Consider the following 18,043-nt stretch of genomic DNA (forward strand, 5'->3'; position numbering starts at 1 on the left):
CAGACTCACATCAAACATCTCCAATCCAAAGTTAAATCTAGAATTGGCTTCCTATTTCACAACAAAGCCTCCTTCACTCATGCTGCCAAACATACCCTCGTAAAACTGACCATCCTACCGATCCTTGACTTCGGCGATGTCATTTACAAAATAGCCAACACTCTACTCAACAAACTGGATGCAGTCTATCACAGTGCCATCCGTTTTGTCACCAAAGCCCCATATACTACCCACCACTATGACCTGTACGCTCTCGTTGGCTGGCCCTCGCTTCATACTCGTCGCCAAACCCACTGGTTCCAGGTCATCTACAAGACCCTGCTAGGTAAAGCCCCTCCTCATCTCAGCTCGCTGGTCACCATAACATCACCCACCCGTAGCACGCGCTCCAGCAGGTATATCTCTCTGGTCACCCCCAAAGCCAATTCGTCCTTTGGCCGCCTCTCCTTCCAGTTCTCTGCTGCCAATGACTGGAACGAACTACAAAAATCTCTGAGACTGGAAACACATCTCCCTCACTAGCTTTAAGCACCAGCTGTCAGAGCAGCTCACAGATCACTGCACCTGTACATAGCCCATCTATAGTTTAGCCCATACAACTACCTCTTCCTCTACTGTATTTATTTATTTATTTTGCTCCTTTGCACCCCAGTATTTCTACTTTCTACTTTGCACATTCACCTACTGCAAATCTACCATTCCAGTGTTTTTATTGCTATATTGTATTTACTCCGCCACCTTGGCCTTTTTATTGCCTTTACCTCCCTTATCTCACCTCATTTCCTCACATTGTATATAGACTTGTTTTTGTACTGTATTATTGACTGTATGTTTGTTTTACTCCATCTGTAACTCTGTGTTGTTGTATGTGTCGAACTGCTTGCTTTATCTTGGCCAGGTTGCAGTTGTAAATGAGAACTTGTTCTCAACTGGCTTACCTGGTTAAATAAAGGTGAAATAAAAATATCCAGTCCCTATATCCAGTCCCTGTATCCAGTCCCTACAGTGAGGGGGAAAAAGTATTTGATCCCCTGCTGATTTTGTACGTTTGCCCACTGACAAAGAAATGATCAGTCTATAATTTTAATGGTAGGTTTATTTGAACAGTGAGAGACAGAATAACAACAACAAAAAATCCAGAAAAACGCATGTCAAAAATGTTATAAATTGATTTGCATTTTAATGAGGGAAATAAGTATTTGACACCCTCTCAATCAGTACGATTTCTGGCTCCCAGGTGTCTTTTATACAGATAACAAGCTGAGATTAGGAGCACACTCTTAAAGGGAGTGCTCCTAATCTCAGGTTGTTACCTGTATAAAAGACACCTGTCCACAGAAGCAATCAATCAATCAGATTCCAAACTCTCCACCATGGCCAAGACCAAAGAGCTCTCCAAGGATGTCAGGGACAAGATTGTAGACCTACACAAGGCTGGAATGGGCTACAAGACCATCTCCAAGCAGCTTGGTGAGAAGGTGACAACATTTGGTGCGATTATTCGCAAATGGAAGAAACACAAAAGAACTGTCAATCTCCCTCACCCTGGGGCTCCATGCAAGATCTCACCTCGTGGAGTTGCAATGATCATGAGAACAGTGAGGAATCAGCCCAGAACTACACGGGAGGATCTTGTCAATGATCTCAAGGCAGCTGGGACCATAGTCACCAAGAAAACAATTGGTAACACACTACACCGTGAAGGACTGAAATCCTGCAGCGTCCGCAAGGTCCCCCTGCTCAAGAAAGCACAAATACATGCCCGTCTGAAGTTTGCCAATGAACATCTGAATGATTCAGAGGACAACTGGGTGAAAGTGTTGTGGTCAGATGAGACCAAAATGGAGCTCTTTGGCATCAACTCGCCGTCTTTGGAGGAGGAGGAATGCTGCCTATGACCCCAAGAACACCATCCCCCACCGTCAAACATGGAGGTGGAAACATTATGCTTTGGGGGTGTTTTTCTGCTAAGGGGACAGGACAACTTCACCGCATCAAAGGGACGATGGACGGGGCCATGTACCATCAAATCTTGGGTGAGAACCTCCTTCCCTCAGCCAGGGCATTGAAAATGGGTCGTGGATGGGTATTCCAGCATGACAATGACCCAAAACACACGGCCAAGGCAACAAAGGAGTGGCTCAAGAAGAAGCACATTAAGGTCCTGGAGTGGCCTAGCCAGTGTCCAGACCTTAATCCCATAGAAAATCTGTGGAGGGAGCTGAAGGTTCGAGTTGCCAAACGTCAGCCTCAAAACCTTAATGACTTGGAGAAGATCTGCAAAGAGGAGTGGGACAAAATCCCTCCTGAGATGTGTGCAAACCTGGTGGCCAACTACAAGAAACGTCTGACCTCTGTGATTGCCAACAAGGGTTTTGCCACCAAGTACTAAGTCATGTTTTGCAGAGGGGTCAAATACTTATTTCCCTCATTAAAATGCAAATCAATTTATAACATTTTTGACATGCGTTTTTCTGGATTTTTTGTTGTTGTTATTCTGTCTCTCACTGTTCAAATAAACCTACCATTAAAATTATAGACTAATCATTTCTTTGTCAGTGGGCAAACGTACAAAATCAGCAGGGGATCAAATACTTTTTTCCCTCAATGTATATCCAGTCCCTTTATCCAGTCCCTGTAGCCAGTCCCAAATCCAGTGTAAAATAAAAAAAAAAAAACAGTTGTTTTGGCAACTTGTGGTCAAGTGACGGAACGCTGTGTTGTGATTGGCTGAGTGTGTTATTATCCTGTCACAGCTTCCTCTGCAGCTGGCTGCTACTTCCTGTTCCTGATTCCTGTTTCCATCCTCAGAGGAAATACATAAATGAGTTTTTTTTTGGGGGGGGGAACGTCAACAATGTAGTCATTACAGTGACCTGCTATACCAGCCACCAGTCTGAGAGCACCATGTCGTCATCCCAAATGGAGCCCTAGGTCCTGTGTAGTGCACAACTATTAACCAGAACCCAAGTAGTGCCACTTCACTGAATCATTACTCAGTGATTCGCTAATGTTTTATAAAAGGCAATATATGTGCCAAATAAGCTGTGCCAAAGGCAATATATTCCAGTGTAGACTCTGGTGAAGGGTTGTCTACATGATCTCCATCTCTCTAGACTCTGGTGAAGGGTTGTCTACATAATCTCCATCTCTCTGGGTTCTGGTGAATGGTTGTCTACATGATCTCCATCTCTCTGGGTTCTGGTGAGGGGTTGTCTTCCTCCATCTCTCTGGGTTCTGGTGAAGGGTTGTCTACATGATCTCCATCTCTCTGGGTTCTGGTGAGGGGTTGTCTTCCTCCATCTCTCTGGGTTCTGGTGAAGGGTTGTCTACATGGCCTCCATCTCTCTGGGTTCTGGTGAAGGGTTGTCTTCCTCCGTCTCTCTGGGTTCTGGTGAGGGGTTGTCTTCCTCCATCTCTCTGGGTTCTGGTGAAGGGTTGTCTACATGGCCTCCATCTCTCTGGGTTCTGGTGAGGGGTTGTCTTCCTCCATCTCTCTGGGTTCTGGTGAAGGGTTGTCTACATGGCCTCCATCTCTCTGGGTTCTGGTGAAGGGTTGTCTTCCTCTGTCTCTCTGGGTTCTGGTGAGGGGTTGTCTTCCTCCATCTCTCTGGGTTCTGGTGAAGGATTGTCTTCATGGCCTCCGTCTCTCTGGGTTCCGGTGAAGGGTTGTCTACATGGCCTCCGTCTCTCTGGGTTCTGGTGAAGGGTTGTCTTCATGGCCTCCGTCTCTCTGGGTTCTGGTGAAGGGTTGTCTTCATGGCCTCCGTCTCTCTGGGTTCTGGTGAAGGGTTGTCTTCATGGCCTCCGTCTCTCTGGGTTCTGGTGAAGGGTTGTCTTCATGGCCTCCGTCTCTCTGGGTTCTGGTGAAGGGTTGTCTTCATGGCCTCCGTCTCTCTGGGTTCTGGTGAAGGGTTGTCTTCATGGCCTCCGTCTCTCTGGGTTCTGGTGAAGGGTTGTCTTCATGGCCTCCGTCTCTCTGGGTTCTGGTGAAGGGTTGTCTTCATGGCCTCCATCTCTCTGGGTTCTGGTGAAGGGTTGTCTACATGGCCTCCATCTCTCTGGGTTCTGGTGAAGGGTTGTCTTCCTCCATCTCTCTGGGTTCTGGTGAAGGGTTGTCTTCCTCCATCTCTCTGGGTTCTGGTGAAGGGTTGTCTACATGGCCTCCGTCTCTCTGGGTTCTGGTGAAGGGTTGTCTTCATGGCCTCCATCTCTCTGGGTTCTGGTTCAGGGTTGTCTACATGCATTACTGTACTTCTGCTCTCGCCTCCTCGCGAGGAAATGGACCAGCGGTCCGGCAGCCCCTGCCACGATGACGCCGTCCTCCGGTGTCACTGCAAGCTGTGCTAGTAGTTGTGCTAGATTTATCACTTGCCTTCTTCATGACACTGATGTGTCGTTGCCCACTCGTTGGTATTGGCTGAAGTAAGCTTTAGGTTGATTGAAGTGCCTGCTGTTAGCTTATTGTATCTACGTTAGGTATTGTCTAAGATCTCCTCTCCTCCTCCTCTCCTCTAGGGTGGCTGGTGGAGAACTGTTTAATTTGCTAGCAGAGAAGGAGTCCTTAACAGAGGAGGAAGCTACAGAGTTCCTCAAACAGATTCTGGACGGAGTCCACTACCTGCACTCCAAACACATTGCACACTTTGACCTCAAGGTACACACACACACACACACCCTTTGACCTCAAGGTACACACACACACACACACACACACGCCCTTTGACCTCAAGGTACACATACATGCACACACAGCTACAAGGGCCACTCCAGTGATGTGTTCTGTGCTCTCCACTCTGCTCTGCACTAATACCAGACACTACTAATCAATGGCAGAGCTTTTATCACACCTGGCTCTCTGGCCTGTCTCCAGCCAGAACATCCGTCGTCCCCATCACTCACAGGTTGTTAGTTGGTGGACGACATCAGGGTCCGGATCAGTTCAATTCCAACTCAGTCAACGTTGTAAAATGTCCCATTTGTTTTAGTGTGATCATTTAAACACGCTTCCCCAAAAACTCAAGAATGAACAACGGTCTACACTATAGGACAGCTTGAGTCACATACTACTAATACTACACATACTACCCAACATAATATGACTCTACTACACATACTACATAATACTATTCATACTACACATTCTACTACACATACTACGGAATACTATTCATACTACATAATACTACTCATACTACACCTACTACGTAATACTACACAATGATATTCATAGTACATAATACTACTCATACTACACCTACTACATAATACTACACAATACTATTCATACTACACATACTATATAATACTACTCATACTATATAATACTACTCATACTACATAATACAACTCCTGCTACACGTAATACTACTCATACTATATAATACTACACATACTACATAATACTACATAAAACAAATCATGCTATATAATTCTACTCATACTACGCACTCTACTACACATACAACATAATACTACTCGCACAAGATAATACTACTCATACTACATCATGCTACTCATACTACACATACTACATAAAACGAATCATGCTACATAATACTACTCATGCTATATAATACTACTTACTCACACTACACACTCTACTACACATACAACATAATACTACTCGTACTACATAATACTACTCGTACTACGTAATACTATATAATACTACACATAATACATAATACTACTCATGCTATATAATACTACTCATACAGCGTAATACTACTCATACAACGTAATACTACTCATACTTTGTAATACTACTTATACTATGTAATATTACTCATTATGTAATACTACTCATGATATATAATACTATGTATTGCTACATAATACTACTCATAGTATGTCATGCTACTCATACTACACATACTATATAATACTACTAATACTACTCATATTACTGAATACTACTCATACTACTGAATACTACTGTATTCATATTACACATATTACATAATACTACTCATACACCATATTAGCAAGCATTTTGCTACACTCGCATTAACATCTGCTAACCATGTGTATGTGACAAATAAAATTTGATTTGATTTATTACACATACTACTCATACTACATCATACTACATGTTACTACACGTACTACATAATACTATACATACTACTGAATACTACTCATATTACACAAATTAAACATACTACGTAATACTACTCATATTACACATGCTACATAATACAACATGTACTACACATACTACTCACATACTACTTTTACTACAAGACATATACTACTCATACTGCATCATACTACGTATATTACACATACTACTAGCTTTATCAGATACTTACTACACATACATAACACCAGACATACTACTCATACTACAGAATACGACATAATACTACTCATACTACACATACGTCATAATACCAGTCATTCTACTCGTTCTACACATACTACATAAACCTACGTATACTGTAATACTACTCATACTACCCAAACCAGGCATACTATTCATATTACATAATACTATACATACAACTCATACTACACATACTGCATAATACTAGCTTTATCAGATGCACTCCTCATACATACTACACATACTATATAATGCTACACATACTACTCATACTACACATACTACATAATACTACAAATGCTATATAATACTACTCATATTAAACATACTACATAATAGTACTCATATTACACATGCTACATAATACAACATATGCTACACATACTACTTCACATGCTACTCTTACTGCAAGACATATACTACTCATACTGCATCATATTACATATATTACATACACATACTACATAATACTAGCTTTATCAGATCCATACTACACATACATAATACCAGACATACTACTCATACTACATAATACTACATACTACTGCATATTACTACACATACAACATAAACCAGTCATTCTACTCATTCTACACATACTAGATAATACTAGTTATACTGTAATACTACTCATACTACCCAAACCAGGTATACTACACATACGATATAATGCTACTCATGCTACACGTACTGTATACTACTACACATAATATATAATACTACATAAACTACACATACTATATAATACTTCTCATGCTGCACGTACAGTATAATACTACATATACTACACATACTATATAATTCTACTCATACCACACATACTACTACACGTATTACCCATACATATACTAAACATACAACTCATACAACATAATACTAGCTTTATCAGATACACTACTCCTACATACTACATAATACTGCATAGTACTACACATACAACATAGTACTAGCTTTATCAGATACACTACTCCTACATACTACTCATACTACATAGTACTACACATACAACATAATACTAGCTTTATCAGATGCACTACTCCTACATACTACATAATACTACAAAGTACTACACATACAACATAATACTAGCTTTATCAGATACACTACTCCTACATACTACATAATACTACACATACTACATAATACCACTACATCAACCTGGAGCCATTACTGTCATGTAGGGACAATCTGATTCCAGTCCTGTCTCATCTGTTCCCAGTCTAACAGCCATTCATTCAATCTGATTCCAGTCCTGTCTCATCTGTTCCCAGTCTAACAGCCATTCATTCAATCTGATTCCAGTCCTGTCTCATCTGTTCCCAGTCTAACAGCCATTCATTCAATCTGATTCCAGTCCTGTCTCATCTGTTCCCAGTCTAACAGCCGCATTCATTCAATCTGATTCCAGTCCTGTCTCATCTGTTCCCAGTCTAACAGCCCCATTCATTCAATCTGATTCCAGTCCTGTCTCATCTGTTCCCAGTCTGACAGCCCCATTCATTCAATCTGATTCCAGTCCTGTCTCATCTGTTCCCAGTCTGACAGCCGCATTCATTCAATCTGATTCCAGTCCTGTCTCATCTGTTCCCAGTCTAACAGCCGCATTCAATCTGATTCCAGTCCTGTCTCATCTGTTCCCAGTCTGACAGCCCCATTCATTCAATCTGATTCCAGTCCTGTCTCATCTGTTCCCAGTCTAACAGCCGCATTCATTCAATCTGATTCCAGTCCTGTCTCATCTGTTCCCAGTCTAACAGCCATTCATTCAATCTGATTCCAGTCCTGTCTCATCTGTTCCCAGTCTAACAGCCGCATTCATTCAATCTGATTCCAGTCCTGTCTCATCTGTTCCCAGTCTAACAGCCCCATTCATTCAATCTGATTCCAGTCCTGTCTCATCTGTTCCCAGTCTAACAGCCGCATTCATTCAATCTGATTCCAGTCCTGTCTCATCTGTTCCCAGTCTAACAGCCCCATTCATTCAATCTGATTCCAGTCCTGTCTCATCTGTTCCCAGTCTAACAGCCCCATTCATTCAATCTGATTCCAGTCCTGTCTCATCTGTTCCCAGTCTAACAGCCCCATTCATTCAATCTGATTCCAGTCCTGTCTCATCTGTTCCCAGTCTGATAGCCATTCATTCTTTAACCTGCTGGTCTAAAGAGCTTTTAAAGGATTAAGTCAGGAGTCAAGATAGTCTGCTGAAGGAGGCATTGTGGCTCTGGAATGTAGGCTCTCGCTCTCTCTCTCACACACCATCTCTCTCTTGCTGGTTCCTACTTACTTTATGGGATGTTATTTCCATGTTTGATGACCCCTCCCTCCCTCTCCCTCCCCTCTCCCTCTAGCCAGAGAACATTATGTTACTGAACAGAGCTGTGGCCCATCCTCGCATCAAGCTCATCGACTTCGGTCTGGCACACAAGATCGATTTTGGCAATGATTTCAAAAACATCTTTGGCACCCCGGAATTTGTAGGTCAGTCTATCCGGCGAACCCAGTGCACCACAGCCGTGTGTGTGTGTGTGTGTGTGTGTGTGTGTGTGTGTGTGTGTGTGTGTGTGTGTGTGTGTGTGTGTGTGTGTGTGTGTGTTGTCTGCATGTATGTACTGTGTTATGTTCATCGTCTGACCTGCAAGTCAGCTCAGTTTAACATCAAATACCCATATATATATATATATATTACTGTTGAAAAGTTTGGGGTCACTTAGAAATGTCCTTGTTTTCCATGAAAACATACATGAAATGAGTTGCAAAAAGAATAGGAAATATAGTCAAGACGCAAGGTTATAAATAATGATTTTTAATTGAAATAATAATTGTGTCCTTCAAACTTTGCTTTTGTCATAGAATCCTCCATTTGCAGCAATTACAGCCTTGCAGACCTTTGGCATTCTAGTTGTCAATTTGTTGAGTTAATCTGAAGAGATTTCACCCCATGCTTCCTGAAGCACCTCCCACAAGTTGGATTGGCTTGATGGGCACTTCTTACGTACCGTACGGTCAAGCTGCTCCCACAACAGCCCAATAGGGTTGAGATCCGGTGACTGTACTGGCCACTCCATTATAGACAGAATACCAGCTGACTGCTTCTTCCGTAAATAGTTATTGCATAGTTTGGAGCTGTGCTTTGGGTCATTGTCCTGTTGTAGGAGGAAATTGGCTCCAATTAAGCGCCGTCCACAGGGTATGGCATGGCGTTGCAAAATGGAGTGATAGCCTTCCTTCTTCAAGATCCCTTTAACCCTGTACAAAACTCCCACTTTACCACCACCAAAGCAGCCCCAGACCGTCACATTGCCTCCACCATGATGACAGATGGCGTCAAACACTCCTCCAGCATCTTTTCATTTTGTCTGCGTCTCACGAATGTCGTTCTTTGTGATCCGAACACCTCAAACGTAGATTTCTCTGTCCATAACACTTTTCCAATCTTCCTCTGTCCAGTGTCTGTGTTCTTTTGCCCATCTTAATATTTGATTTTTATTGGCCAGTCTGAGATATGGATTTTTCTTTGCAACTCTGCCTAGAAGGCCAGCATCCCGGAGTCGCCTCTTCACTGTTGACGTTGAGACTGGTGTTTTGCGGGTACTATTTAATGAAGCTGTCAGTTGAGGACTTGTGAGGCGTCTGTTTCTCAAACTAGACACTAATGTACTTGTCCTCTTGCACAGTTGTGCACCGGGGCCTCCCACTCCTCTTTCTATTCTGGTTAGAGCCAGATTGCGCTGTTCTGTGAAGGGAGTAGTACACAGCGTTGTACGAGATCTTCAGTTTCTTGGCAATTTCTCGCATGGAATAGCCTTCATTTCTCAGAACAAGAATAGACTGACGAGTTTCAGAAGAAAGTCTTTATTTCTGGCCATTTTGAGCCTGTAATCGAACCCACAAATGCTGATGCTCCAGATACTCAACTAGTCTAATGAAGGCCAGTTTTATTGCTTATTTAATCAGGACAACAGTTTTCAGCTGTGCTAACATAATTGCAAAAGGGTTTTCAAATGATCAATTAGCCTTTTAAAATGATAAACTTGGATTAGCTAACACAACGTGCCATTGGAACACAGGAGTGATGGTTGCTGATAATGGGCTTCTGTACGCCTATGTAGATATTCCATTAAAAATCTGCCGTTTCCAGCTACAATAGTCATTTACAACATTAACAATGTCTACACTGTATTTCTGATCAATTTGATGTTATTTTAATGGACAAAAATGTGCTTTTCTTTCAAAAACAAGGATATTTCTAAGTGACCCCAAACTTCTGAATGGTAGTGTGTATATACACACACACACACACACACGCGCATACAACACCCTACATTCTAGGCTCAGTGCTTTTGGCTTAATAGTGTGTTTTTTTAACTCTTGCAGCTCCAGAGGTAGTCAACTATGAACCGCTCGGCCTGGAGGCAGACATGTGGTGAGAGACAGATGTACTTTATATTTAGATAGTGTATGTATATATACATACACACACACACAGCATACATACACTGAGTATACAGAACATTAGGAACACCTTCCTAATATTTAGTTGCACCCCCTTTGGTCCTCAGGACAGCCTCAATTCGTCTGGGCATGGACTCTACAAGGTTTCCTAAGTGTTCCACAGGGATGCTGGTCCATGTGGACTCCAATGCTTCACACAGCTGTTTCAAGTTAGCTGGCTGGTCTTTTGCATGGTGGATATACCTTGATACATACGGGAAGCACAAGAATTACAACACTGCTGTTTTCTGTGTGTATAAAGAATGGTCCACCACACAAAGGAACACTTAACACATTGTAGAGTACCCCGACGAATAAAGACTCTTTGAGTGGAAAAGGGGGGGTGTAAATCCATATTAGGACGGTGTTCCTAATGTTTGTTGACTCAGTGTATAAGGCTCTGTATATATCTCTATATGTCTGTTGGGTAATAATCCATATTCCTCTGTTGTTCCAGGAGTGTTGGAGTGATCACCTATATTCTGTAAGTACAACAATCCTAATGACTGGTGTAATACATTCAACTGTCACCAGTATCCCTTTCAGTGATTGGTCCTGATATTGATCTTGTATTTTGTGTCTTTTTATCTGTGTGTATTTCTTTTGTATAACTGCGTTGTTGACGAATGCAACCAATCATTTCACTGTACCCTTTACCCTTATCAGCCGATGTCACAAAGTGCTATACAGAAACCCAGCCTAAAACCCCAAACAGCAAGCAATGCAGGTGTAGAAGCACGGTGGCTAGGAAAAACTCCCTAGAAAGGCCAAAACCTAGGAAGAAACCTAGAGAGGAACCAGGCTCTGAGGGGTGGCCAGTCCTCTTCTGGCTGTGCCGGGTGGAGATTATTAGAGTACATGGCCATGTACAGTGCCTTGCAAAAGTATTCATCCCCCTTGGTGTTTTTCCTATTTTGTTGCATTACAACCTGTAATTTAAATGGATTTTTATTTGGATTTCATATAATGGACAAACACAAAATAGTCCAAATTGGTGAAGTGAAATGAAAAAAATAACTTGTTTCAAAAAATTAAAAATAAACAACGGAAAAGTGGTGCGTATATAAACTCAGCAAAAAAAGACACTGTCAAAGACACTGTCAACTGCGTTTATTTTCAGCAAACTTAAATATTTGTATGAACATAAGATTCAACAACTGAGACATAAATTGAACAAGTTCCACAAACATGTGACTAACAGAAATTGAATAATGTGTCCCTGAACAAAGGGTCTGGGGGGTCAAAATCAAAAGTAACAGTCAGTATCTGGTGTGGCCACCAGCTGCATGAAGTACTGCAGTGCATCTCCTCCTCATGGACTGCACCAGATTTGCCAGTTCTTGCTGTGAGATGTTACCCCACTCTTCCACCAAGGCACCTGTAAGTTCCCGGACATTTCTGGAGGGAATGGCCCTAGCCCTCACCCTCCGATCCAACACATCCCAGACTTGCTCAATGGGATTGAGATCCTGGCTCTTCACTGGCCATGGCAGAACACTGACATTCCTGTCTTGCAGGAAATCACGCACAGAACGAGCAGTATGGCTGGTGGCATTGTCATGCTGGAGGGTCATGTCAGGATGAGCCTGCAGGAAGGGTACCACATGAGGGAGGAGGATGTCTTCCCTGTAACGCACAGCGTTGAGATTGCCTGCAATGACAACAAGCTCAGTCCGATGATGCTGAGACACACCGCCCCAGACCATGACGGACCCCCCACCTCCAAATCGATCCCGCTCCAGAGTACAGGCCTCGGTGTAACGCTCATTTCTTCGACGATAAACGCGAATCCGACCATCACCCCTGGTGAGACAAAACCGCGACTCGTCAGTGAAGAGCACTTTTTGCCAGTCCTGTCTGGTCCAGCGACGGTGGGTTTGTGCCCATAGGCGACGTTGTTGCCGGTGATGTCTGGTGAGGACCTGCCTTACAACAGGCCTACAAGCCCTCAGTCCAGCCTCTCTCAGCCTATTGCGGACAGTCTGAGCACTGATGGAGGGATTGTGCGTTCCTGGTGTAACTCGGGCAGTTGTTGCTATCCTGTACCTGTCCCGCAGGTGTGATGTTCGGATGTACCGATCCTGTGCAGGTGATGTTACACGTGGTCTGCCACTGCGAGGACGATCAGCTGTTCATCCTGTCTCCCTGTAGCTCTGTCTTAGGCGTCTCACAGTACGGCCATTGCAATTTATTGCCCTGGCCACATCTGCAGTCCTCATGCCTCCTTGCAGCATGCCCAAGGCACGTTCACGCAGATGAGCAGGGACCATGGGCATCTTTCTTTTGGTGTTTTTCAGAGTCAGTAGATAAGACACTACAGAGGCCTAAGTTTTCATAACTGTGACCTTAATTGCCTACCGTAAGCGGTTAGTGTCTTAACGACCGTTCCACAGGTGCATATTCATTAATTGTTTATGGTTCATTGAACAAGCATGGGGAAACAGTGCTTAAACCCTTTACAATGAAGATCTGTGAAGTTATATGCATTTTTACCAATTATCTTTGAAGAAGACAGGATCCTGAAAAAGGGACGTTTCTTTTTTTGCTGAGTTTATTCACCCCCTTTGCTACGAAGCCCTAAATAAGATCTGGTGCAACCAGTTACCTTCAGAAGTAACATAATTAGTTAGATTGCACACAGGTGGACTTTATTTAAGTGTCACATGATCTGTCACATGATCTGAAAGGCCCCACTAATACCACTAAGCAAGGGGCACCACCAAGCAAACGGCACCATGAAGACCAAGGAGCCCCCCAAACAGGTCAGGGACAAAGTTGTGGTGAAGTACAGATCAAGGTTGGGTTATAATAAAATATCAAACTTTGAACATCTGATGGAGCACCATTAAATCTATTATTAAAAAATGGAAAGAATATGGCACCAGAACAAACCTGCCAAGAGAGGGCTGCCCACCAAAACTCACGGACCAGGCAAGGAGGGCATTAATCAGATGGGCAACAAAGAGACCAAAGATAACCCTGAAGCAGCTGCAATGCTCCATAGCGGAGATTGGAGTATCTGTCCATATGACCACTTTAAGCCATACACTCACAGAGCTGGGCTTTACAGAAGAGTGGCCAGAAGAAAGCCATTGCTTACAGAAATGAGTAAGCAAACACGTTTGGTGTTCGCCAAAAGGCATGTGGGGGACTCCCCAAACATATGAAAGAAGGTACTCTGGTCAGAAGAGACTAAAATGTAGCTTTTTGGCCATCAAGGAAAACACTATCTGGCGCAAACCCAACACCTCTCATCACCCCGAGAACACCATCCCATCAGTGAACCATCAGTGAATAATGGTGGTGGCAGCATCATGCTGTGGGGATGTTTTTCATCGGCAGGGACTGGGAGACTGGTCAGAATTGAAGGAATGATGTATGGCGCTAAATGCAGAAAAATTCTTGAGGGAAACCTGTTTGTCTTCCAGAGATTTGAGACTGGGACAGAAGTTTACCTTCCAGCAGGACAATGACCCTAAGCATTCTGCTAAAGTAACACTTGATTGGTTTAAGGGAAACATTTAAATGTCTTGGAATGGCCTAGTCAAAGCCCAGACCTCAATCCAATTGAGAATCTGTGGTATGACTTAAAGATTGCTGTTCACCAGCGGAACCCATCCAACTTGAAGGAGCTGGAGCAGTTTTGCCTTGAAGAATGGGCAAAAATCCCAGTGGCTAGATGTGCCAACCTTATAGAGACATACCCCAAGAGACTTGCAGCTGTAATTGCTGCAAAAGGTGGGTCTACAAATGATTGACTTTGGGGGGGTGAATAGTTATGCACGATCAAGTTTTCTGTATTTTTTGTCTTATGTCTTGTTTGTTTCACAATAAAAAATATTTAGCATCTTCACAGTGGTAGGCATGTTGTGTAAATCAAATGATACAAACCTCCCAAAAATCAATTTTAATTCCAGGTTGTAAGGCAACAAAATAGGAAAAATGCCAAGGGGGTGAATACTTTCGCAAGCCACTATAAGGCCAGACTGTTCTTCAAGATGTTCGAACGTTTATAGATGACCAGCAGGGTGAAATAATAATCAGTAGTTGTCGAGGGTGAAACAGGTCAGCACCTCAGGAGTAAATGTCAGTTGGCTTTTCATAGCTGAGCATTCAGAGTTAGAGACAGCAGGTGGGGTAGAAAGACAGAGGGAGGGAGAGAGAGAAAGATAGGTTCAAAAACAGCAGGTCCAGGACAAGGTAGCACGCCCAGTGAACAGGTCAGTAAATGTAAATGTCAGTTGGCTTTTCATAGCCGATCATTCAGAGGTCGAAACAGCAGGTGACGTAGAGAGCAAAGCAGCAGCAAGCGTTCATAACTGCGCGACTATTTATTTCCAAAGTTCAGTGATCAATGATGTTTATAGATGATTGACTGCCAGTGAGCATGGTAAATGTGGGACTATTTATGCTAAATGTTTGATTGCAGTCGTTTGCCTTGTCGTCTCATTTCACAACCGTTTAAATGTTCCTCTGGAAACGACCGTTTCTATGTAGCCCAGATATAGAGAGAGAGAATGTTTCTCAGAGTGAAAGACTTTGGTTCTTCATATTCCTGACACCTGACCAACACAGTTCCTCTGATAGATATCTGTCCATAACTAGACTACATCTATAAAACATCTGCATCGCTTTGTTATACAATCAGGGAAACAAACCGTTTATACACTATAAACCTTTTAGAGCGTTATTCAGCCTAAGTGGTAAGTGGTATGTGGTCCATTCCACATGAATGGAAACTTTCTCTACCTCTCTCAACCTCTTTCTCTCCCTGTCACTATCTTTCTCTCCCCCTCCCTCCTTCCTCCCTGCTCTCTCCCTGCCTCCCCTCCTCCCCTCCCATCCCTACTCTCTCCCTGCCTCCCCTCTTTCTCCCCGTTACCTCCCATCCCTGCTCTCTCCCTCTCCCCTCCTCCCCTCCCATCCCTGCTCTCCCCCTCCTCCTCCCCTCCCATCCCTGCTTTCCCCCCTCCCATCCCTGCTCTCCCCCTCCTCCCCTCCCATCCCTGCTCTCCCCCCTCCTCCCCTCCCATCCCTGCTCTCCCCCCTCCTCCCTCTCCCCTCCTCCCCTCTCCCCTCCCTCCTCCCCTCCCATCCGTGCTCTCTCCCTGCTCTCTCCCCTCCCTTCCTCAGGTTGAGTGGTGCATCGCCGTTCTTGGGGGAGAATAAGCAGGAGACTTTAGCTAACGTGTCGGCGGTGGACTACACCTTCGATGAAGAGTTCTTTAGCAGCACCAGCCTCCTGGCCAAAGACTTTATCACCAGGCTGCTTATCAAAGACCCAAAGTACATGATCACCTTACACTAACCTCTGACCCTAACCCTCACCCCTATCCCTAATATTGTACAGGCGAGAACCTCTGTATATACTATGTGCTTGGTTCGGTCCTGAATGTATAGAAACATGCCACTGAACCAGAGTGTGCATGTACACCGCTCTGCACTTAAGCGCAGTGTGCCCAATGTTCTCAACTCTATACATTAGTGCAGAGTTTTCAAAGTGGAGTCTGTAGGGTACTGCAGAGGGTACTCCAGTTTATTCAATCTTTTTGTGGGGGAAACATCATTTTAGGTATTTTTTTAATGTGAAAAGTAATTATTTTTATGAATATAGCTAGCTACAACACAATACCATTGTAGATACCATTTTTATGTCTCTGTGTCCAGCATGAAGGAAGTTAAGAGGGTAGTTTCACAATCCAATGCTAACTAGCGTTAGCGCAATGCCTTGAAGTCTACAGGAACAGTTAGCATGCTATCCTGTTTATCCAACTCTGGGGAAGTAGATAAATGGCTTCATTGCCAAAATCTCAAACTATCCCTTCAATATGGAGGAAATTAGTCATTGGAGATAATTATAGGGGTTTCTCTGTAGAGAAATTCTTAGGCGGGCCGTTTAAGTGGTCTTTTTGGGAATGGAAAAACAGTGTCGACTTTAAACAACCAAGACCAGATGATAGAAAGCATACTGAACTAAATATATTAAATAATACCATCTATGAGAACTTACAATCAAATAAAATATAGGCAGTCAGGAACATAGAAAGTCCCAAAACCATTCAAGGTCCATTGATGTAATTATGTTTGAACAGAGGAACACCGCATTAGACATAGCAAAATGCATAGAATTAAAATAAGTTATCTTTAAAATGGAAAACTGGTCTCTCAGGCCCGTGCTAAACATTAGAATTGCTGGAAATTATCTTCAAAATCATGTCTCTACGCTGCCAATAGACCTTTCTAGATAATAGACTGGATAGTTTACCAGACCTTTCTAGATAATAGACTGGGTAGTTTACCAGAACTTTACCTTTCTAGCTAATAGACTGGATAGTTTACCAGACCTTTCTAGATAATAGACTGGATAGTTTACCAGACCTTTACCTTTCTAGATAATAGACTGGGTAGTTTACCAGACCTTTCTAGATAATAGACTGGGTAGTTTACCAGACCTTTACCTTTCTAGATAATAGACTGGATAGTTTACCAGACCTTTAACTTTCTAGATAATAGACTGGGTAGTTTACCAGACCTTTCTAGATAATAGACTGGATAGTTTACCAGACCTTTCTAGATAATAGACTGGATATTTTACCAGACCTTTCTAGATAATAGACTGGATAGTTTACCAGACCTTTCTAGCTAATAGACTGGATAGTTTACCAGACCTTTACCTTTCTAGCTAATAGACTGGATAGTTTACCAAACCTTTACCTTTCTAGATAAGAGACTGGGTAGTTTACCAGACCTTTCTAGATAATAGACTGGATAGTTTACCAGACCTTTACCTTTCTAGATAATAGACTGGATAGTTTACCAGACCTTTCTAGCTAATAGACTGGATAGTTTACCAGACCTTTACCTTTCTAGATAATAGACTGGGTAGTTTACCAGACCTTTACCTTTCTAGCTAATTTACTGGATAGTTTACCAGACCTTTACCTTTCTAGATAATAGACTGAATAGTTTACCAGACCTTTCTAGCTAATAGACTGGGTAGTTTACCAGTCCTTTAATAGACTGAATAGTTTACCAGACCTTTCTAGCTAATAGACTGGGTAGTTTACCAGTCCTTTAATAGACTGAATAGTTTACCAGACCTTTCTAGATAATAGACTGGATAGTTTACCAGACCTTTACCTTTCTAGTTAATAGACTGGGTAGTTTACCAGACCTTTCTAGATAATAGACTGGGTAGTTTACCAGACCTTTACCTTTCTAGAT

At 42.8% G+C, this 18,043-nt stretch overlaps 1 protein-coding gene across 6 annotated transcripts in view; it reads left to right on the forward strand.

The window, feature by feature from the left end:
* dapk1 (death-associated protein kinase 1) overlaps positions 1-18,043 on the forward strand; it is a 169,185-nt gene that overhangs the window by 75,842 nt on the left and 75,300 nt on the right. For 4 of the 6 annotated variants that reach the window (XM_045695457.1, XM_045695458.1, XM_045695459.1 and 1 more), the window contains 5 exons: positions 4,519-4,657; positions 8,677-8,806; positions 10,703-10,751; positions 11,277-11,303; positions 15,953-16,105. In XM_045695457.1, coding sequence (XP_045551413.1) covers positions 4,519-4,657; positions 8,677-8,806; positions 10,703-10,751; positions 11,277-11,303; positions 15,953-16,105 — 498 coding nt within the window. The remainder of the gene's footprint in view (positions 1-4,518; positions 4,658-8,676; positions 8,807-10,702; positions 10,752-11,276; positions 11,304-15,952; positions 16,106-18,043) is intronic. The other 2 variants (XM_045695460.1, XM_014143566.2) reach the window with 2 other exon arrangements.

The sequence above is a fragment of the Salmo salar genome, chromosome ssa15 (genome assembly GCF_905237065.1).
Source record: "Salmo salar chromosome ssa15, Ssal_v3.1, whole genome shotgun sequence".
Classification (NCBI taxonomy): Eukaryota; Metazoa; Chordata; class Actinopteri; order Salmoniformes; family Salmonidae; genus Salmo; species Salmo salar.